The sequence below is a fragment of the Chroicocephalus ridibundus genome, chromosome 4 (genome assembly GCF_963924245.1).
Source record: "Chroicocephalus ridibundus chromosome 4, bChrRid1.1, whole genome shotgun sequence".
Taxonomy (NCBI): Eukaryota; Metazoa; Chordata; class Aves; order Charadriiformes; family Laridae; genus Chroicocephalus; species Chroicocephalus ridibundus.
In genome coordinates, this window is record NC_086287.1 from 32,265,529 (window position 1) to 32,288,428 (window position 22,900).

A 22,900-nucleotide genomic window follows, 5' to 3' on the forward strand; every position below is an offset into this window, starting at 1 on the left:
CTAATTAAAACAGGGCTCTGCATTTAGGTATCTCCTAAACACAGTGCTAGGTCTAGCGGTGGACTTACCGAACCAACACAGTCTCTTTAACAGTACAACAACGTGAAAGATCACAAGAACTGAAAGCAGTTGATTAGATAGGAAAAAGAACACATTTCTGAGCACCTGAGCAGGGAGAAACAAATGAAAAGGCTAATAAGCCTTTCAAGAAGAGAAACGTTTATCTAATAATTCAGAGAAAAAGCATGCCTGGATCTTCCAAACTATGTCAAAAGTGAAAGGGCTCACTGAGTTCACATGAAGTAAAATTAAGTATTCAGTTCATTCATGCACAAATTCTTGGGGAAAATGCCCAAACTATTTGTACACAGAATGAGACCCGCTTACATTGAAAGTGCAGAATTCATTTCGGATTTTAACATTTCACTGTAACTGGTAACTACTAATTTTGATTTTTTAAAGGCTTAATATTTGCACGCCTGTAAGAATTCCGATCTTAACTTCTGATAATAACTGAGAAGCAGTAACTCAACAGCAGATGAGCTGTGACTGGTCTGTTACAAACATATTTGCTTGGAACAAAATAATTCAATGATTCCACCACATATTTAATTGCAAAAGTTTCTTAAATTTGATTGATTGTGAAAAGATTATGAAACATTTTGATCAGGTTGTTCCTGTTCTACAGAGGAGACACTACTTGCAAGTATGTGACCAATTCTGTAAAGAGAAGCCATGGGAAGAATCCGTATTTTTTGAACTTCTTTTAATTAGAACAATACTGTCAACTTTAAAGGCACTGAACTTGCTTCCTGTTGCTCTAATTGTTTATACTCTATATTACTCTTCATATGTCCCCTAAATTAAAAAAAAAAACCAGCAGTAGACCAAAAATAGATTTCAACTTTAGCAAATATTGACAAAATCTTAGGCAGATACACTCTTTTTCAAGTACATTTGTATAGAGTCACTGATGTGCTGTATTGTTTGGTTTATACAAAGACTAGAAGTATAACTGACTATGTCTGTACAAAGGAAAGGGAAATGGGGGTAGGAACGGGAGCTTCTAATGTGCTAGCACAAACAAAAGCAGAAAAAATATTGTTTACAACTGATGAAACAGTCCTTGGCTGTGTCCTTTTCATGGCAAGCAATTCACGCAGCAATGTGCACAAGAAGTTCAGAGAGAATAAAATACCTATCCATAAAAAGTGAAATAAAACTTGTAACCCTCTTAGGGTAACCTCTTCAGAGCTCAGACCTCTTTATGAAATCTCTATGGATTCTCAGTAAAGGCTCCAATATGAAGTTTGTAAGATAATTACCAGTTCTCGTAATACATTTAGTGTTTGCAGTTGTTTGGGGTCTTTTGAATGAATTTTAAATAACAGAGAAAATAAGACAATTGTGCTCTCCCAAGCCTATTCTTAGATACCAATTATTTTCCTTTAAGCAGGCACAAAATTCTTGGTTCTAAGGAGGGACAGTCAAAAAATATAGTGGTAACAATTAAGATTTCTTATTTCATACTGGTTATAGATGCATTAAGGTATATAAGCTCCAGGGTCAGTATAAGCCTTGCTCAGCTTTCTTTAAAAGCATTGGGAGTAATAAAGACTCCCATTTTATCTTCAGTGAAATAATACTGCTGAAATATCACCTCATTTTTGATGTCAGCAGTGATTTCTTTTTACCTCCATGATGTCAAATGGGAATTATTATTATTAGAACGATGGCTTCCTAATGATGCTGTAAAAAGGAGAAACTGAAATTCTTCCCACCAAACATCCATATTCTGCCTTCTCCATAGGGTAAAGCAGATGGGCTCAACTAAACACCATTCTTCAGCTAGTACCAGTGCATTAAACAGATACATCAAAAGGCATGCTTAAACATTTAGAAACAGAAGCAACAGCGGCTTATTTGGTTATACGCACTCCGGACAACAGAGAAGAAGGACATTTATACTATAGGAACTCTCTCTGGGAAACACGGCCTGAACACCCATGATCGATTTTCTGTTCTAGAAGGTAAAAACAGCAAATCGGTGTCCAGATCACTGTCCAGAAGTCGTTGCACCAGGTTAACTCAACAGCTATAGTGAATCCAAGCCTCATGTGATGGTCCTTGTTCAACTACTGGCATACAGCTCTGGCATACTGGTGATGGACACATCACTGAAACGCTCTGTGCCTTTATTCTCCCATTCTGTCAAATGAGCAGGTACAGAGGAACCTTGCTTCATATGACATAAAATCATACTAAAAAATTCAGCTTTTGAGTAAATGATGGGCCTTGAACCTTATGCAACTGCCTATACATGTAGAAAGTCAGTGAAGAGCAGCTGAAAAGTGGCACCATCTGCCACTGGGGGCAGAATGGGGCATTTTGATTTGGTAATACTTTCACTTTGGTTCAAAGAGCTACAGTGCCTAATGATTCCCTGCCATTTTTACATGTGCTTATTACATGTATTGCTTCACACTAGTTGATAAAGCTTGGAGGTCTTTAGGGTGAGGAAATCTATGGTGTATGAAAAAATATTAATCAAATTGAAAAAAAAAAGTCTCTTTATGAAGTTTGTTTGTTTTGAAATAAGGAAGGCAAAGTTTGCAAGGAGCCAAGTCATCGGCAAACCCAGGAGGTGGATGCTGCCAGCCCTGTTCCTCTCCCACAACAAGGTGACAGGAACAGCAGCTTCAGGGAGCTCCCCTTGACTAAATCCAAGGGGTAGGAAAATGTGGTTTTCTGCTGGTGCATTGCTTTTTCTTTCTGAGAAAAAGGATTTTGGAGCAGCTCTTCTACAGCCAGCGGTAGCCCAGTTGAGAGCAGGAGTTCGTCTTTTTCTGGATTTTCCGTGAAGGTTCTGCTAAACTTCACACTACCTGATCTGAGAACTTTTTTGGCATCTCATTTTGCCTATTTAGGGCAACCATCAAAACAAAGGAAGTACCAGCCTGAGAAAATGAAGTGTGATGTGCTAGAACACAGAGATGATTTGACAATATTCATGTCCTAGGAAGAAAGGCTGAGGATGAAGTACAGCATGTCATCACAGTTGGCTCCGATACAAGCAGCCATTGTTATCTTTGGCAAGTTACTCAATCTCTTGGTATGTCAGCACTTTCCACCCTCAGAGGAGCGTTGCAAAAGTACATTCATTAATATAAATGACATTATAAGCAACAGGAAAAAGTGAATAAAACATAATGCTTTGCATAGGTAAGTACCAGCACAAAAAGTAAAAGACAGTTTAAAAAACATGGGCAAATTATGGGTTAAAAAATAAATGAGAAGTAAAGTTGCTTTTCCAAGTTAATGATAAGGTGAAATCATAATTCAGTGTTTATCTCGTTGTTGCACAATGCAAATAAATTAATGCAGTTATTATATCACTAAGAAGATACGAAGAGCAGGGACCAGGAAGAAAAGGAACTTTTTGAAAGGATTTAGCTTAACAGGACAAAGAAACAGCCCGATCTTTATGAATTGTGGGCATCTAAGATTTCAGCATGCATTGAATATAAGAATTAATGATAAAGGAAAAATTACAGGGAAGTAATTCATAATGACAATATTTAAATAGCATTTTAAATATTTCCAGCTGTTTGTAAAAGAGATTTTCTCTACAGTTTTTTTAAATTTCGAAGAACATGTGATTGTAAAAATTTATTACTGAGACCCAACTTGTGTAGCTGGTATGTAAAATGTGCCGTACAGCCTTAGCTATTCAAGGGAACATGCATGGTGGCCTTTGCTTTGTGGAGTGAATGTGGAGACAGGCGATAACCCACAGCTTTCCCTCCCTGAGTGCAACAACTATGCGTTTTCCTGATGTCTGTGTTACTTACACATGAATGATACATTCAAAAGGAATTTCTGCTTGCCCACTAATACAGCCTCTGACGGATCACAGTGTAATGAAAGTAACGTCTGACTGTAGGTTCCACATTTGTGGAACAACTTTATTACTAGAAGATATTTTTGGTTAGAATTTTCTTGTAATTCTTCAAGAAAATACTTACATACAGAGGCAATAGTGAAAAATACTCTCTTGCAAAAATGTGGTCTTCTCCCCTCTAGTTAACACATCACAGTTCTACAAAAGCTGAATTTGCATACGTGTTTCCATAAGATATCAAGATTAAACCCCTATGACTATCAATTCAAGACTTATATTTTCTATTCAACAGCTAGTGATCTCATGTGACCAGAGCAAGACAAAGTGCAACAATGAGAAACAAATTTTCTTAAATGCAAAATTCACTGAAATGCAAGTTTAAGAACGTTCCATTCAGTTTCATCTTAGTTCTGAATTTCATTGACTGTTTCACACTCAATAAAGTTTTAACAGTGGAAAGATGATACGGCGTCTCCAAGTATCTGCTGAAGAGCAGGAAGATGTACTCATCTACACTAGGTTAATATTGGTTACATTTTTTCAATGTATGAGCTTATTTTCTTTTCCAAGCATACTTCAGAGAAAAACTTTGAACTGTTGGAAGTGGTAGAGATAATTAAAAAAGCTATTAGCGTCTGCACTTGCACATCTAATACAATGTTTACATTACGAGAAGGAGGAGGGCCAAAATATCCACTGGCAGCAGTTACAAAACAGCCAAGTGGAGCAGAAATGTTGGCAGCAGCATCTGTCTGTCCTAGAGCAAATTCTGGCTGGTGATTCTTCACAGAGCGCTGTGTGGTTTTCTTTGCTCCTACATAAGGCATATTCCCAGTCATTAACAATAAGCAGCGGCAGACAACACTGGTGGATAACTTAAGAAAACAGTGGACTGAAGACCTCTCTTTTCCAGTAGGCATTCCCACCTGGGAGCATGCTACCTTCCTCCCAGCGCGCAACAGGAGGTATTTTCTGGTTCCCACTCTGGTGAGATCTCACAGAATCACAGAAACTTCAGAGTTGGAAGGGACCTCTAGAGATCATCTAGTCCAACTCCCCTGCTAGAGCAGGATTGCCTAGAGCACATCACTCAGGACTGCATCCAGGCGAGTCTGGAAAATCTCCAGAGAAGGGGACTCCACAGCCTCCCTGGGCAGCCTGTTCCAGTGCTCTGTCACCCTCACCGTAAAGAAGTTTTTCCGTGTATTTGAATGTAACTTCCTATGTTCTAACTTGTGCCCGTTGCCCCTCGTCCTATCACTGGGAACCAATGAAACCTCATTGTTCTCATCCCACTCACCGATCTCTGTTTGTTAATGCTGCAGTGGGTCTTACGCTGCGCTATTAGTTCACACACGTAGATCATTACTGCTACTTATGACAGTGCAACAAACATTTTCTATCTCTATGCCTCAACAACTCTTGGTTCTTGAAAGAATACCAGATGGGGCTTGGAGCTGATCTCTGTCCATTATGAATATTTTATTACTTATCAGAGTAATCGCATAGTTTTCTTTCACTGTTATATCCACTGACTTTTAATAAAGGTAGCTTCAGAATTATACTGCCTAAAGATCAGAATCAAAGGCAATTGCTGCTAATTTGGTGATAATATTATCTTTTTATATCACTTATTCTTTCATAACAGAATTTCTTAAAAATAGAAGATCTCCCAGAAAGCAATCCCTGTTTGCTCAATTTTATGTTTTCTTCCCTTTCAGAACCCAGTCTGTGATTTCCCACTTACACAGTTCGGAACACACTGCAACAAAATCACAGCACTGAAGCCATATGAAAATTTAAAACAATATTTGAGGAGAAACACACTCTGATACAGGTGTCAGGAATATTACAGCTGCAGTCATCAGGAGGAATGATCAAAGCTTGAATCTTTCTTTTAAAGAAGACTGCTATTAAAAAGGCCTTTTATATAATACTAACCGGTCAGTTTCATTTGTGCTACTGCAATAATGAATGCCTAACATATATTCATTTCTTCAGATGGTAGAACAGTGCTATAAATCCCATCGAAAAGATGCTCAGCCTTTTTTTGAGAAGGTGGAGTTAGTAGCTGCTGAACACTTTAAAAAAAATTGTTAATGTATTTAGATGCTGAGTGTGAACCAAGCTTTTCCAGACAGCTCTCCTAATGGAATCTCACAGCTCTATAGCAAGGCATAAAATGAACTCTGGTCTTCTTAATCCTGTTGCAGACCATCTTTTCTTGAACCGTATCTTTATATCTACAAGTAGATACTTCATAAGGCTCAGATTGGCCCATTAGTATTTTGTTCTTTTATAAGTAATGCTGCATCTTTACTAGCTAAGAGACTTCCTTTTGACTAAAAGGTCATCGATTTACATGGGTGAATTCTCGATCAGTTCTTTTTCTCTGACAAATTACCTTTAAGTCTTCCCAGTACTGAAAAGTCTGGGGAATGCATGTGCTGACATTTAGAAAACTCTTCACATAATGCTTCCTGATGTTGGTTTCTTATTCCTTCTTCACTCAATTAAGGAGGTGTGGCAGTAGCCATGTGATGAAATACTAAGTTCTGCAGTTTTCTTTCTTCCCACAGAGAAAGGTCAGGATACCTTTCTGGGACAGAGTAAAATGCTTGACAGAAAAGATTTCAAGGGGGAAAAATATTAGAAGAGGAGAAAAGAATTTAGGCCAAGCTGGAAAGTGGGGTATGTGAATTCCCTCAGGCTGAGGAGGGAATTAAATCTGACTCTAACATAGCCCACATCGAGAAATGTACTAATCATTACACCATTATGCAAAAAAAAAGCTGCCTTCTCTTTCTTCCTCCTTCCTATTCCCCTGAAATGGAAGGTGGTTTTCTGCTGTGTTCTTAACGAGCCCATGATATACTGGGCCCTTAAAGTGATTTTGGAATAGGGACATATTGTTTCTGAATTCTAGGTGAAGCTTCCACTTAGATGGGAAACAATCATTTCAATTTTGGATTGAATCAAGAGAACGGTATCATAAGGCAAGTGCAATGGCATAATTCTGTCTTTCTAACAGAGCTTTTGTTTGTCTTGCCCTCTTGGATTAAGGGATCTAAATTCTGCTAAGACCTGCACTTCAAGTGCACAACTGAGATTTACAAATTTTGCCCAACTCTTCAAGTTCTTCTAAAAAAAAAATTGAAAAAATTATTAATTCTAAATTGTGAATAAAAGCAGGAATAGTGTGGAAAAGGCTGATATTAGAACTGTGATGGACATAAAATTTCAACAAGAAATTTAGATTTCCATCTTCAGAATCCGTATTCACGGAATTCTAACTTTATGATTTTAAGTGCAAAATCTGAGACCGCGGTCTCAGAAAATGTTTAATTTTAAACAAGTTTGTAGAAAAATACCATTGCACAAAACAAAAAGATGAATTCATGTAGACTACAAAGACTAATTTGTGAAAATACTTTTATGGAGTTTTAAATATTATTTAAAATATTTTGATATTCAGCAACTGACATATGAGGCATAGCTAAGCAAATCGGAATCCTCCATTACTGAAATACAGGCATCAGATGTGTAACAAAACATCGAAATTTCTAAACTAAACTTGCTAAAACAAATTTTTTATATAGCAATTTACTTATTTTTATGCAGTATGTCAACTGTTACTTCAGATTATGCTGTTAGGTTTAACAGTCCTCTGTGATTTAATAAATAATGAAGATAACTTTGCTCCCTTCATTTCAATTTGGTCAGGTTTTTTAAGCTTGCTCGCTTTCCACAATCCACTTGCACAGGAACACCAGATTGAAAAACAGGTGTAAATAGCTGCTCTTGGCATCGATAAGAGCTGTGATTCTGTAAAGCAGCAATGCAGGGCTTACACTTGTATCCAGTGCTAACACTTCTGTGCCATATTAAAGGACTCCAGAACTCCTGAAAGTCATATACAAAGAGCTGAAACAAAGTCCATTTCATTCCTGTCCAAAGACTATGCATATGCTTTTCCATAATCCCAAGGCACTTTTCAAAGACACCAAGGCCTCACTTTAAGGCAGAAGTATGAGTAACCTAGCAAATATTTCTTTTCTCAATAATAGAGGCTCAAAAGTCTAAGGTTGTAAATAACATTTTGCTCAGTGCGTGACAGCTGCTACATTTACTTCCAGTTACTGAAGAGTCTGCGGTAGACTCATTGTCTTGTCTCAATGACTTTGCTGTTTTAGTGACACGGAGACTGTTTCTTTTTGACTCCGAATGGGCCAAAACAGGTATCCAGGTAGCCCAGCAGATGATAGAAAGTACCACTCCAAGTAGGAAGGTACAGCCTGAAGGATTTTTAAGATGCCCTTAACTCTGCTGATGGATCACCAAGAAGGTTGATTGCCAGCTTCTTGGGAGATGGAGAGGCAACAGATTGCCACAGTGACAGTGAAAGTACAAGGGAATTTCCTCATCCACCTCTGTAACTGCTTATCACGAGAGGGCTACTCCATAAAACAATAGAGGAAAATGTATGGACATATACTAAAATATCTGATGAGATGATGAACCAGCAACTACTGGCTCTGACGATGTTTGATGCTTTGACTGCTTCTTCATCCCATTAATTATGCTTTGTTGAAGAGACCAGTAGCAGGCCCTAAAGATTTGAACAAAAAAATCCTAGCACAATCTGACATGAAAGTAAACATGAGAAAACAATAATAGGATATTACAGGGGAGTAGAAAATGTATCACTGTACTTGAACAAAGTAGTTTTCAATTAAAATTAGCTTTGACATATGCCTGAGTAAGTTGGACAATAGAAACACTGAAGGTGGGATAACTTAGGTGGACAGAGCTGTGACCCTCAAATGGGCGAAAACAAATGGAAAAGGAGATAAAACGGAGAGAACAAAAATACAATATTGATGAAAATATTGATGAAAATATTCAATATTGATGAAAAAAAATTGAAAAAAGGAAGATGTAATACATTTTCAGCAGAGAAAAATGCTAGGTCTCTGCATCATGTACCTTAGACAACAGCTGTAATGGTAATTCATTCTAAGTTTTGCAGTGAATGGAATTATAATTTTTTTCTTTTTGTTTGTTTTCAATGTGTTTTATCAGCTGACTACATTTTATCTGACTTTTTTTTAAGATTGTAGATTTACTCACTGAAAACTGAATAGCTTTCTAGCACTGTATATAAACTCTTTTCCTATTAGCTTTGAACCTAAGAATATTAAGAATGGTAAAATCCAATTCAAGGAGGGTGCTGGGGAACAATGAAAGGGAAGGAGAGTGGAAGGATTAATCATGTAACCACTTTCCCATTTCAGACTTTTAAGGTAATATAATTCATGAGGAAAAAAAGCCATTACCTCTATCTTTACATAGTAATTGGGACTAACTAAATCAGTCCAGGAAGGGACTATAAACAGGGTTCATCTCATGTTCTCACGGTTTAGAACAGGGTCTCTTTGAGGTATACGTATGTGTAAGTCTATCAGTGTGATTTTTGTTCCAACATTTCTTTTGATAGAAAATTAGTCCTGACTAGATCAACCCGAATGATTAATCAGTCTCGTTCTCTGACTGTTTTCAATTTTATGTGGTTTTCCTGAGGCAGGGATCATTCATTCTGAAAATTGGCTAAGCATCTTGTGGACCACCTCAATCATTTGCTATCTAAAGAAAACATTCATCAGCAGTTCTCAAAGCAGGGTAAAAATGGAGTTGTGGTTCTGAGCTCAGTAAGAGTTTGGAACGAGACACAACCACTTCACAAAGATGAAAAAATTTGTCACTGCTGGAGGACTGAATGCACAGGGAGCTGAATACCTTTGACAGAGCTAAAACCTGACTCACATAAGATATGGACTTCCCAGCACACTGTTCCTGATGAATGTTTGTATGTTGATTCAGGAAGGTTACCCACCCACAATGACAGAAGAGCTCAAGGGAAGCTGTTAGCCAGGAGCTCTTGCTTTTTGCAGAGGGAAAATTCAGCGCCCTGTGGCCATTCTGAAGGTGTGAGGCAGCAGCTCCTGAGTCAGCCTGCTCCACCAGGATTTCCTGCAGGATCTCTGCTGCACATGACCCCATCTGGCATAGCGCTTCCTGATTAAGTGCTGGAGATCTTCCAGGGACCTCTGACGCAGAACTTAGCCAGCTATTCTCAAGAGCTTTGTCATTATTACGTAACTCTATTCTTCCCTTTGATAATTGCTTATAGCTGTACATCCCTAAGGCTCATGGACCTTTCTTAATTTTCATAAAATTTATACCTGAACTAATTCTAGAAGCTTTAAGTTTGCTCTAGCACTGGACTTTTAGAAATCAATGAATAAATTGGTAACATTCCTGAAAGTGTGAGCAACATTCACTGTAGCAGTTGAGCTTTATTATGCTTGTCTAATACACCAACGGAGAATGACATTTAAACAAAGCAGTTCTTAACACTCGGTCAAAAAGACATTCACGTGATCCAACTCTTCTAAAATGAATGCACAATTTTTCTGGGGCTCACTGAGGCTGTGGATAATTACCCTTCCGTAGAATATAGAGTGCCAATAACCATGCTTTTGAAAAACTGTCAAAGTACAATTAATGTGGCTGGACGCAGCTGAATTCAGCCAAACACTGTCAGTTACAAAATCCTCACAAACATCAAAAAGCAGAGGAACTATACATCTATATTTACACCTGCCTAGGAATTGCACACTGTTTATGCATTTTTACTCACGCTGACTTGCTGATGCCTCATGGAAAAATTTGGAAAAAACAGTTTTGTCAACTATCATACTTTCTCTTTTTACTCATTCTTTGTCTCTAGGAAACGCTCTCTAAAAAAAATTATATCTGATCTTTCAAAATTCATTCTCCTCTACCTGTGACATGTCAATTATGGTTTTCAGTGTTTCCATGAGGCATCAGCAGGTCTAAAAGAAAAATCAAATTGTATTTATATGATAGACATCACTGTGTCTTTCTTTTGAGTAAAGGGTCTACTGTGAATTTCAAAAACTGCATTGTAATGAGTAAAGCACCCACCTTGTGAAGCCAGCCCATTCTAGATAAGTCCTATTCTGGTGCTGGACCGACATTAGATTGTCAGGAGTCCAGAAAGAGAGAACGACAAAGGATCTCACGTGTCTTCCTTTTGTTCTCACCTACATCTGGCAAAAAATGTCAGACTACAAAATCCACAGAGGAATTCTCTATTTTTTCCCATTACTACTGCAGCAAAAATATCCAGCAAAGCAAGTTCTCAGCCAATCTAACTTTGACCTAGCCTGGATGGACCATGCTAATCATGAAAATTACTAAAACTTCAATAACGTGCCCATTCATTCATTCATTCATTCGCCTTCCTCCTCCTGAGACTGCCAGTACACAATACCTCCTGAGACTTGTAAGCTGGTTGGCATGAACACTACTGAGTGCATTCTTTCAGGCGTTGACAATTAAGCAGTACACAGATCAAAACTTTTGGTGCCTTTAGAAACCACTGACTCGGACCTAAACTTCAGTTAATGACTTTTATCATCTTCGCCCGGAAACCATCCAACAGAAGGACTCCCAGTCATTTGCTTGCAAAGAAGACATTTCTTTCAGATTTTTACTGCCCAGCTAGACTACCTTGATGCTATATTCACAGAGAATTTTTTAGGAAAAGTCAGTTGGGGAATTTTACTTCAAAGCTCCTCTAAATCTTCTCCTGAAAACTAAAAAAAAAACGCTTGTGAAAGTTTTTAAATGAACATTGACAAGCAACTTCTTTAAAGACACACACATTCTGAGACTGACTTTCTTGCACCACTCTTTTATCTTGTATAATACTTAATGGATGACATATTTCATTCCACAAGTTGACAATGTTAAAAATGTGCTATTCCTTCTAGTTTTAGTATACTGCAAAGCCACTGATAGCTACAGGCACTATGAGCGATATATGACTGAAGAAAAATGAGATGACTGCTGATAAGGAACAAGAGACTTTCATATCTTAAAAGAGTCTGAAATCCAACAAATATGATCCCTAGCAGCAGATGCCCCTCAGACAGACAATGAAAGAAAAATGGTGGAAAAGTACTCGTTGTGGCTTGTTTCCTTCAGCCAGAACGGTAGCAGAAAAATTAAATAGCTCTGCATGAAGAAATCCTACCTCTCCGGGAAAAACATAACCCAAAGATGACTAACAGTCTAACAAAATGAACAGTAATTTTCCACTATGGAAGAAGTGATGTTACTCTGACTCACCTTCATTGGTAGAATATACCTTTACTCTGGAAGTGTTGCTCTTTTTAAAGCTATCATGCTGTTATCATCAATGTTTTTTGTAATAACGATTGATTTAATGGAGTGTAGTATCACAGCCAAACCTCAGGCTGGAAATATTGTATTAATGATTCTTTAAAAAAAGGAATGAGACATATGCAAATGTGAAATAGCTCCTTTCTCTGTCTATTAATGTGTCCCTGGAACACGAATGAACATAATTTAAAGATGTCAATATTTCATGCTACAGTGCAACCCTTACCTTGTATCCTGACGATTTGATGTGCACTCCTCGCTTGGTCAGTGTAGATTTCATTCGGATGAAAAAAGAGCGCTCTAGAGTGTTGTCAGTGGTTAGTAAACTGGGACTTGTAGATTCCACTAGGGAATAGAAAAAAAAATACATATACACATCATTTAGATTTTATACATCCCCTCTAAGCTATTTTTCAGGTGCAATCCTTGAACTCACTAAAAATAAATGACTGATGGATGCTAAGAGTGTTGTAATCAATTTACCTCATTTAGAAAATGTTTACTTAGCAAAAAAAAAAAATTTGAAAAATATATGTATACTCAGTAAGTCTCATTTTCAAGTTATTTTTCCCATAGAATTTTTAACAGAGAGTTGCCTCATTAACTCTTTCTTGCACAATTTTGTTATGACTGGAGTTATTTTGTTAGGGCATTACGTTGTTTTAAAAATTGAAGAGTTCTTCAGCATTTTGTGAAAGGCAAGGTCTCTCTCAGGTAGCAATTCTGTCTGCTGAAATAGGCTGCAAATTCTGCAGGCTTTTATTCCCTAGTCTCCATTCCTCGCTTGCAGTGATACCTAGGGTGAGTCGCTGACAGTTTTCAGTGCCTTGGTTTCCCCATTACTGAGGGTTAATTATTATCAATAAAGCACTGGACAGCCTGAAGGCAAAAATGCTCAAGTAAATGACTATTATTATTATTATTATTTTTTATCATTATTATTATTATTATTGTTGTCACCATCATAACAATTGGTGACTAATTTGTCACTGATGAAACGTCTTTGTAGTCCAATTGAAGAGATAGTTCCTGCTTGGAGCTATAGCTCTCACCTGTGCTTCTCACTCCCTCAACTTCAACTGCTTAAAATAGTAAATAAATACTCCTAGTGTAAACCATGATAAAATAGACCTCTGCTTATCACGAGAGGGCTATTCTTTATACAATCTTTATTATCACTATTTTTAGCCCTGATAACCAACGTCTCCCCAAAATATTGTTCATGGAAAAATCTGGAGCAGCTTACTATAAGAAAGCATTATGGGAGACTAACTAACTTTCAGTTTCAATGAGTAATTAACACTGAATATAAAAGTTATTTTGAAATTGTTCTGCTATTGCTTTGGCGAACCAACCAAACTACCAGTAGAAAGTATTCACATATTTCAAAAGCATTTGTTATGCAGTAAACAGAAACACAAAACTTGTTTGCGCGCTAAGGATTATATTGAATTGTCTTGTGTTTGTGACATTTCAACTCGATTTTGATGAAATAACTGACAACAGTGCCTCTTTCTTTAGTTTCTCTCTTAAGATTTTTTTGTTTTAGAGAGCGTGAATTCGATGTCATTTTAAATGTACAGCTCTTTATCACTCGAGGGAAAAGCAGAGCCATGTTATATTTAGTACTTTCATTTCTTCTGATTAAATATGAATTACTATGAAATTTTTCTCATCATCTAACACGCCATAATACGCCAACAGCTTTTTAATACACTATATAAGCACAAACTTCTGCTCTAAGAGTTTAATTTGCCCCTCTAATCCAATCACATCAACCTTATTTCTCTTATCAGAGATTCCCATTTTGAATTAAATGAGCTCATTAGTTTTAATCAAAAGCAGAGAGATCAAAACTTAAACGTAAATGCTTTAGATCAGAACTGTCAGTCAGCCGTGCAGTTCTATTTTACTAAAACACAAGATCAGAGACCCTTAGAACCAATTTTTTCTCGTAAGGGATGCCAAGAGCTTGAAGATGCTATATCCTTTTTTTTTTTTCTCCCAAGGACAGATTATACATTTAAGGTTAGACTTAATTTAGAGTATTTTTTTTCATCCTAGTGGAAATGGGAAAGTATGCCATTCTGCTGTTGTCTCTCACATTTATTGGTGCTGGTCCTTGGAGACCCGAACAAATGTGAAGCCATCACAATCCATGCAACAAACCTCTCCTCAAAAAATTCAGCTCTGCTGAGTAATATCATCTAAGAAATAAAACTTTGAAAAGACAGAGAGTAGATAGTGGAAGTTCCACAGTGCAGTTGCACCCTGAAACAGCAACCAGGATCAACAGCAGTAATGCTAAAATGAGGATCATAATTAATTATTATTTTTATTGTACAGTACTCTACAGCGCAGTAGTTAAAGAGTACATTAAGAAGCCACAGCATGGGTGCTTCCTGCTGTGTGAAGAAATGCTAAAATCAGCTTAACAAGTGTAGTTGTTGTAGTCCAGCACATTACGCTCTAGCACAGGCAATGAGTACAATATGTCCTCATGTGTTCTAATGGTAATTACCTAAACACACAGAAGTAATGTTAATTAAACACACAATATCTCACGCTCGAAAAATGATCGGGCTGTAATACATATGTACCATTCCCAAGCAATTGAAATTAAGATTTCTTTTTCATACACAGTTTTATGAAAGAAAGGAAAATATCTGACATCTAGTACAGTGTATTTGTCATTGACATTTTCTGGACTTATGTCACCTTATATCATAAGCGTAACGTTATTTTCCTGTTACTATAGCATGTGCAAAGCTATACATCTCTGTAAGTGAATGTTATGAAATGCATATAATTTATCCAACAGACTGGAACGGTGTCTGTCATATAAATATGTAGTCTGAAGTATTTGATTTTCTTTAACAAAAAGTACCTGAGATTGTATGTGTGAGATGGGATTAGTTACCTAAAAGTCCAGAACAGCTTATGAACAGCTTTCTGAATTTCTCTCAGGAGAGAACCATTACGGCTGATAGTACAAATCTGCATTCAGACTTGCACCCACCCATGGTAGACACCGTAACAGTGCTAATGGTGATTATGCATGCAGGATTTTAAAAATAGGATGTGTACAGAACGCATCCACCGATGTCAGTGAGATTTGCACAGGAATATATGGAATATGGTCCATTATGAGTTCTCAGGGGTTGACTTGAAATGCCTATCACTCAGCCTTTTCAATTTTTTTCCAATTGTGTCAAAGGAAGCTAGCAATCTGAGGAACAACAGAAAGAAACTCTGTAGCAATTCATTTTTTCAAGATTTTTTTTTTTATGATTGTAATCTAAGGCCTTTAAAAAAGCCTGAAATAAGCAAGGTCTGCTTTTCTTGATACTGTAGTAACTAAAGATGTCTTTTACACTGAAAAATAGTGCTCCTGGGCTGAATTTACTGAGTCTAAACCTACTGTTGAGTTATAAACCTCTGAAACTGTGAGTTTAGAATGCTAATAATATGATAAAAGTCGATGCTCACCGCGTGTGAATGAAAGCACTATACACTGTCAGGCTCGGAAGAATAAAAAGTAAGTCTGGATTGTCTTTGCAAAACAGATAACTCTGTACTCTGTTGGGAAGCACTCGCCTTTGTGTGTCCTTAAATATCTTTGGCAGGTACTACTAAAGGAATAAACCTCTTCTCTTTCCACTCCCAAAGCTGCTAAGGCAGGATGAGATTTCTGGACACAAGGAATGCATTGTCCATTTCAAAGGGCATGAAGCTGCAATCCACTGTACCCACGCAGAAGCGTCACGAATGCTAAAACATTAACTAAGATCCACAGAGGCAAATGGAGAGACAGTATGAACTAGTAGCCAGTTCCCAAAATTACTTAGCTATCTCCTCCTAAGCATTTCTTTGTCAACAAGCCTTGCAGCTCTGATCTTTCAACGGGTTTTTGCCTTGCGAGTGAGCTTAGACCCAGACCCTGCAAACCAGTCATGCACTGTTTAACTTTACCTGCTGGAAGAGTTCTTCTGATGTTAGTGGAATGAATACTGATAGATAAACATGCACGTAACTGGTTGGAGGACTAAGGTCCATGGCTCTGATCCTGCAATGATCTGCAGGTGTACTCCAGCATCTGTGTGCAGCCTGACTACCTTAATGCTACAGAGCAAAGCAATGTTGAACAATGCAAATAATTGCTATTACACGGCAATAGCACAGGCACTATCCCTATGACCGATTCCTGAGCACATTCAAATTCAGATAAACAATTTGTCCCCCAGGAAAAAAGAAGTTCTACATTTGATTTATGTCTTAAATAACGAAATGCTGCCAAAGCAGCCTGAATAAATATTCACCAACTTCTGGGTTTTTTTTTCTCACATGCATTAAAAATAATTGAGAAGAGAAAAATGCATTTTCGCATTCCAAACAGCTAAAAAATAGGCTTCTCATTCTTAGGAGGACCAGAAGCTACAGAGGAAAAACCAAACACCAACAGGGAATTTGAGGGGGTTGATGGGAAAAAAGCTTATAGTTTAACATACAGGAAATTCTGATTTGGTAGAATTTCAGGAAGTTTTCACCTGGCTTTCATTTTTCTTCCTTGAAAACAGGTGTCTATACAGCTTTTGAGAGACATTCTCAGACATTAACTATACCGATCTTAAAAGAGAATCAAAATAAGAGAACATACAAAATAGTAAGAAAAAGGGAGCTCTCTTCTCATGTTATCATCTACACTTGCAAACCTCTTCCAATATTTTCTTAAACTCTTATAAGCCTTTGCATGGGCAACTGAGAATCATTATGTTCAGATGAACAATTAGGTAATATAAATCTATCACTTTCAGTTGGACTACATGCATCTTTGTAAACGTTTCTATTTCTTCTTGTCGGTAACCAGGCATTAAAAGACTTTCTAGGAAAATTTAACCTCGAGTAGTTAACTGTCCTGGTTTTTTTCTCATATTATTGCCTTCTAAAGTGTGTTTTTAATCAGAAAAGTGACTCTCAAGAAAGCAACGTTGCCAAGGTCATCCTTTCTTAGTAGCTTACAGATCAAATTTGATCATTTTATAAGCTAAAAGATAGATTTTTCTAACTACTAGCACAGCAAACACAATGCAAAATCTTCAAGTTAAGACAATTTATTTCCAATAAATGCAAGTTACTATGAAATTATGCTTAGCACTTGTGCAAATGCATGGTTTTAAGTGAAGTGGGTTCAGTCAGATTGCAGGCTGAACGTGGACAAGTACTGGAAGCTAAAGCTTGGTCTAGGAAGGTGTTGAAGATTCTTGGACTATTCGGATGAACCACTTGGGCATATCTATGTATATGGGCAGCCTGCCTGGAGGTCATCCGATGAGCACAGAGCTATAGGTTCTCTCTTGGTCTCGCTGGTGTGCTCAGCATCTTGCAAAATCCAGGACTATCTGAACTATTTAATTAACATTGTGGGTGGCAAAGAAGCAGCTAGTTCATTCTTCCAAGACAATACTATTTTTAAAAGGAGCTGTAGGAATAATATTTTTGCTGTAAGCTGTACAGTTATAAACAGGAACGTGAATTCATGAATAACCAGATTTGGATCTGAAATTCACAGTACTTGTATCTAACTTAGTAAGACTCTTAAAATTTCTGTTTTGCTATTTACTGAAAAGCTGAAGAAGTTAAGGATTGGACCCTAGGCTTTTCGTGATTTAGTTCACTTCTTTCCTTTACACAGAGGGAATAATGCTTGGTTCTGGCCAAGGCTTCACTGAAAAGGGGAAGGCTCAGAGCAGCTCTTTCAAAAGAAATAAAAAGAAGGATGACTTCCTGTAAAGAATTTATTGCTAGGTAATGTTTTCAGACAAGATAATAAACTGTTCTTTCTTGTCATTCTACCTCCAAGATGAAGACAATTCACTTTTCATGACCTAGAAGCCTATTAGAAACACAAAGGCATAAAAACTTTAAACCCTATCAGACTTGGGTTGAAAACTGGTTCTTTTAGTGTTTTGGGGGTTTGTGTTGTTTTTTTTCCCCCTTCCTCATCCGTCCAAATTTTCCAGATCCAAAAATTGATGAGATGGGCTGACATCTAAGTTTGTTTTAGTTAGGTTGTCATTATATAAAATCCTTAATATTTTACAACTAATTTGACATTGAAGAACACTTCCTTCATTTTAGGGATGAATTCTAAGTGACTGAAGGCTTAATTCAGTTGCCCACACATAGGTCTACTGTGTTCTTGTGTGCTGCCCCACAGCGTCTGAGATGCGTACAGGAATGGCACTTTCACACAGGACCTCCAGAAGACCCAAGTCTTTCTGGAGCGGCTGATGGATGCCAGGCGTGTCTCAAGTAGCACAATATCTTTGGGAAACTTAAGCTACTAGAGCCTGGTCCCATTTAAGTAAGTAGGAATACTGTGAAAGACTTGGATCAAGTTCCTGATTACTATTTTATCATTTCTAACATTCTGTGTGGCCTATTGCATAGGGCTTTGGTTGCACGTGCCAACATTCTGTCTTGTGTATGCGGTTACACGGGCCTTTGAAATGTGCTCATCTTATTCCCCAAAATGCACCAGACTTAACATTAAGCACAAGCAAAAGTAAGCCAGAATTCTCTAAAGGAGCTTAATGCTCTTTTACTAATGGACAAGCAAAACTGTGCATGCAATTGCTGGCAAAATAAGTTATAGTTTCAAATAACTACCATACATATACAAACAACACACTTCAATGTGAAAACTCTATTTGCTTGTGATTGTTAATGCTTGGTGTGCATGTTTTACGAGTGCAAACACTACTATGTGTATACTATATTTTGGGCACAAAAAAGACTGCATCTGCAGAGAAATAAGCCATGCTTTGAAAAGTTATCCTGTAGTGTTACAAATAATGAGTTTACTCTGTTGGTTTTTAATCCAGACCAGGTCATTGTACTGGCTGTAGTTATGTAGGACAAACTAAAGTACAAACTCATTGATAGCTTTCCCTATTATTACACAGGAAAATTTTTGAATGTTCTATTATCTGTGTGGAACTAAAGTAATCTGAACTATTACTTTATTTAATGCCTCTCAAAGCTTCCTTTCCTCTTCCTCCTCCTCCTCTTCTTCTTCTTCTTTATTGTTTCTTCTTCTAATCTAGAAAGATGTCTTATAAGCTATGATTCCTAACATATGCGATTTACTTCCCATGTAAACTTTATCCCACAGAATTCTTCATATATCTGGTAAAATATAGAATGAGTTAGGTGCCAAGATAGAGCTATAAATAAAGTGTTGCCAGGATGAAACTACAAATAAGATTTTTCTTACTCCTATAATGTTGAAAGACAGATTTTACAAAAGAATTTGGTAGGTCAGTGATCTATGAAATACATGGAGCTTTTTTGCTTGTTTGAAAATAACATAATAAAGATTTGGTATTAACAGAACTAATCATGGTAGGAAACTTTAACTCTGAAAGAGCCTTTGGAAGTGTTACAGTCTACTGGGCTTCAATCCATTATCTAAACACTCGCAAATGTATCCACATTCATCCAATAGACCAGAACAACTCTCAAAGAGCTGTTATGGTCCAGTGAGTGAGTGGTACATAAACCATACTGCGTATGAAGCTCAAACTTGCTTCCACATTTTTACATTTAAAGTTCATTTATTTTAAGCAACGGAGTAAATAATCTGACCTGACCTGTCAGCTTGGTTTCATGTGAGGTCAGCAGAACTCATAAATTTTCAAGGTTCAGCGATGGTACCAAAGAAAATTAGTACAGCGGTATCATTTCCTTACTGTTTACTCACATTGCAGCAATTCTAATAAGGTTTGAAACCGAACATCCAATGGCTAGGAAAGGTCCTGATGTTAGAAGAGTACAGGATCATAAGTAATAGCACATCTATACTCTGTTAGGGAATGGGTATGGAGAAAAGAAACTGGGAAATGAGGAAAAAGCAAAGGAAAAAAAGGACCCTGACTATTTTTGAGGGTAAAAACTTCACTGAATTCCCTGAGAGCTTTATGGGCCTGTGAGGAATACAGTTGCTGTACAATACTGGGCTCTAAACCTCCTTTGAGATGTGGCTGGTTTCCACAACTTAAACGATAGTTATCCTCACTGAGCAACTTATAAACAATTTTGAGCATTTTGTTTCAGCACAAAATTGCCATTAAATGCTGATGCCGTTCCCCCTCTTTCATGCCCTAGAAGGATCAACTGAGGGTATTTTTTTCTCTCTTGCTAGTTTTCTGCTCTTGCCTAGTAACTTGTGAATCATTAACTGACACTCCAGAGCATAGCTGTGAAAATAACTGTGGTTCAGAGCTGCCAATAATGGCCCACTAAAGTTCCTTCCCAGCACATGGCATAAAAAACCCCCCAACAAACATTAAAAAGTCCCTTCTGATGTTGCCTAACATTGCCAGCCTGCTTGGGCTTAAAAAGCACAATAAAGAGGTTGCTTTCCAGATTTTCATATGCCAAATGGGAAGTGCTTTTTGGTGAAGCTTTTCCCTGAGGGAAAGAAGAGCAGCCGAGTTACCTCATGCTGCTCAGTCGATGTTTGGATGATCCCACTCCAGGGAAACACACACAAGTGTCAAAGTCAAGCTGCTGCTAGTGGATGTTTCTGTACTCAGCAACTAAGCAGTAGGAAAGTTCAAGAGAAAAAACGGAGTATCATAAAAGATAGTCTTTGAGAGCACATGACATCCAGCAAAAGCTATTATGCAGCAGCCTGCGTATGCCAAGGAACAAACAGTATGAATGCAAAAAGTGAGTGTTTTAAATCTTAGTGGAATACCCCCGTAAATATAGCCACTTGAGGAATCTATTTCTTCAGAAAATACCTTTTGTGCTGCTGGGATATTTGGGGGATTCTATTTTCAATACCTGTGTTCTGGATCTAGTGGAGCAATGCTTTTATCACGACTATAAAATGGTTACGAGCCAATTCCTCATATAAAACAGTCAGTAACAGTGGGGCTTTTTTATGACAAACATGATGTCAGACAAAGGGCATCAGGACTTAGTCTTTGTACTACAATACAAAATAACAATACATAAACACCTTTGTGAAAGCAGCTTGAAACCCCATGTTTTCTATTAAAAAGTCATGTTCAATCTTCACTGTTGATAGAACAGAATAGCTAACACAGAGAACATTGTATATCAGAAAGGTCAATAGTTATTATGAGCTACAAATATATTTTTTTCCATCCTTCAGGCTGTTTAGCGCATATCACAGCATGAGCAGCTGTCTTCTTTAATGCTTTTAAAATTAGAATCCCAAAGAGGAAGAAAAAATTACATTTGCAATGATTGCTCTTTGCTTTTGTAAGTTTACTTTAATACACTATTTTATATACATGAATCTTCCATGCAGCCTAACCAAGGGGCAGTAACTGGTTGCTAGTATCTACTGGATTGCTACATCAATGCGTAGAGAATCCTGCCAAAAAATCACTTTGCACAAATTGCGTAACCTTGCTGAATAACCTTTCTAGAAAAGTACGTAGCTACTGGGCATATGTTTAAACCAAGCAAGCACACATGTGCAAACACAGGCTGATCATTACTAATGGCAAACGCTTACTGGTTTAGCAGCAATAAACACAGCGGGCCATCTGAGCTACCACTTTCTGTTCACACACTGAAAATGGCAAAAAAGGGTGGTAAGATTGTGGTATAATTTGACCTCTTATTTTTTTCAAACACGGCAAGTATCTGGGTTCATCTTTGCTAGCAGTGAACAACTACTTAGAACTGCAAACAGGTTTCCATTCTGTTCTCTGAATTTCAGTCTTACGGGCTCTACCAAATCGCTCCCTTTTCCAAGTTTGAACCTTATCTGGATGTGAATTGGTGTGTCAAATGCAAACTGGTATTTTATAAATATTTTGAAGTATAGAAGGCAAGAAATATTTTTTTTCATAAAACAACTTTTTAGCTAACTTAGAATGGTTCAATAATAAAAAAAATGAGTCAGAGTTAAAAGCCATATGTTGTCAAGGGAAAATGAATATAGTTGGTGAGAAGAACGTTTTCCCCATAGGGTTTAATGTTTGGCTCACAGATAACTTCATTACTGAACAGTGGGAATAGGTATGGTGTTAAGCACCATGACAATATGCGGATTCTTTGGGGGATAAGGGAAATGCTGCAGATTTTGCAGGATGTGTAGAAACTCCTGGTCTAACGTACCTTAGGAACTACTTTCTCCAGCTGCATGGCTTCATAGTTCAGAAGACAGTCAAGCAACACTTTTAAAATATCAGAAAACATATAATATCATATACTAAGATAGAATCTACTTATCCGTGTCAAAACACAGTATGACTGTTATTTTTAAAGAAAAAGAACAATGGGAAAAAATTTGGCGATACAGGTTTTCCCATCCTTTGCCCCAAACAAGACACTTAAAAGTATCCTGTGAGGAGAACTATTACTTAAACATGAAAATACTTATGTCCTCAGCACTGTGCATCCACATTTATTTCAGAATGCTATTAACATTTCCATCATCACGAGATTCGCAGTGCAACTGTTCCCTCTCGTCTGTCATACAGGAACTCCGTGACCAGGTCAAGGCTAGGTAGAACCAGGCATGCTGCTAAACCTGCTGCCACTGAGGAACTTGCTAGCACAGCCGGCACGGCAGGTAGCTGATGCTATTGGGAGGTACCGCTCAGCTGGTAAGAAGTCCAGCTATCCATGTTTCTCTATAGCTTTGTCCCTTATTAGTACCGCTTCCCTGTTCCCATTACAGTA

General features: G+C 37.5%; 1 protein-coding gene across 7 annotated transcripts in view; it reads right to left on the bottom strand.

The window, feature by feature from the left end:
* Nucleotides 1–22,900, bottom strand: part of NPAS3 (neuronal PAS domain protein 3) — a 625,871-nt gene that overhangs the window by 50,028 nt on the left and 552,943 nt on the right. For all 7 annotated transcript variants that reach the window (XM_063333307.1, XM_063333310.1, XM_063333309.1 and 4 more), the window contains one exon: nt 12,399–12,517. In XM_063333307.1, the coding sequence (XP_063189377.1) occupies nt 12,399–12,517 (119 nt within the window). The remainder of the gene's footprint in view (nt 1–12,398; nt 12,518–22,900) is intronic.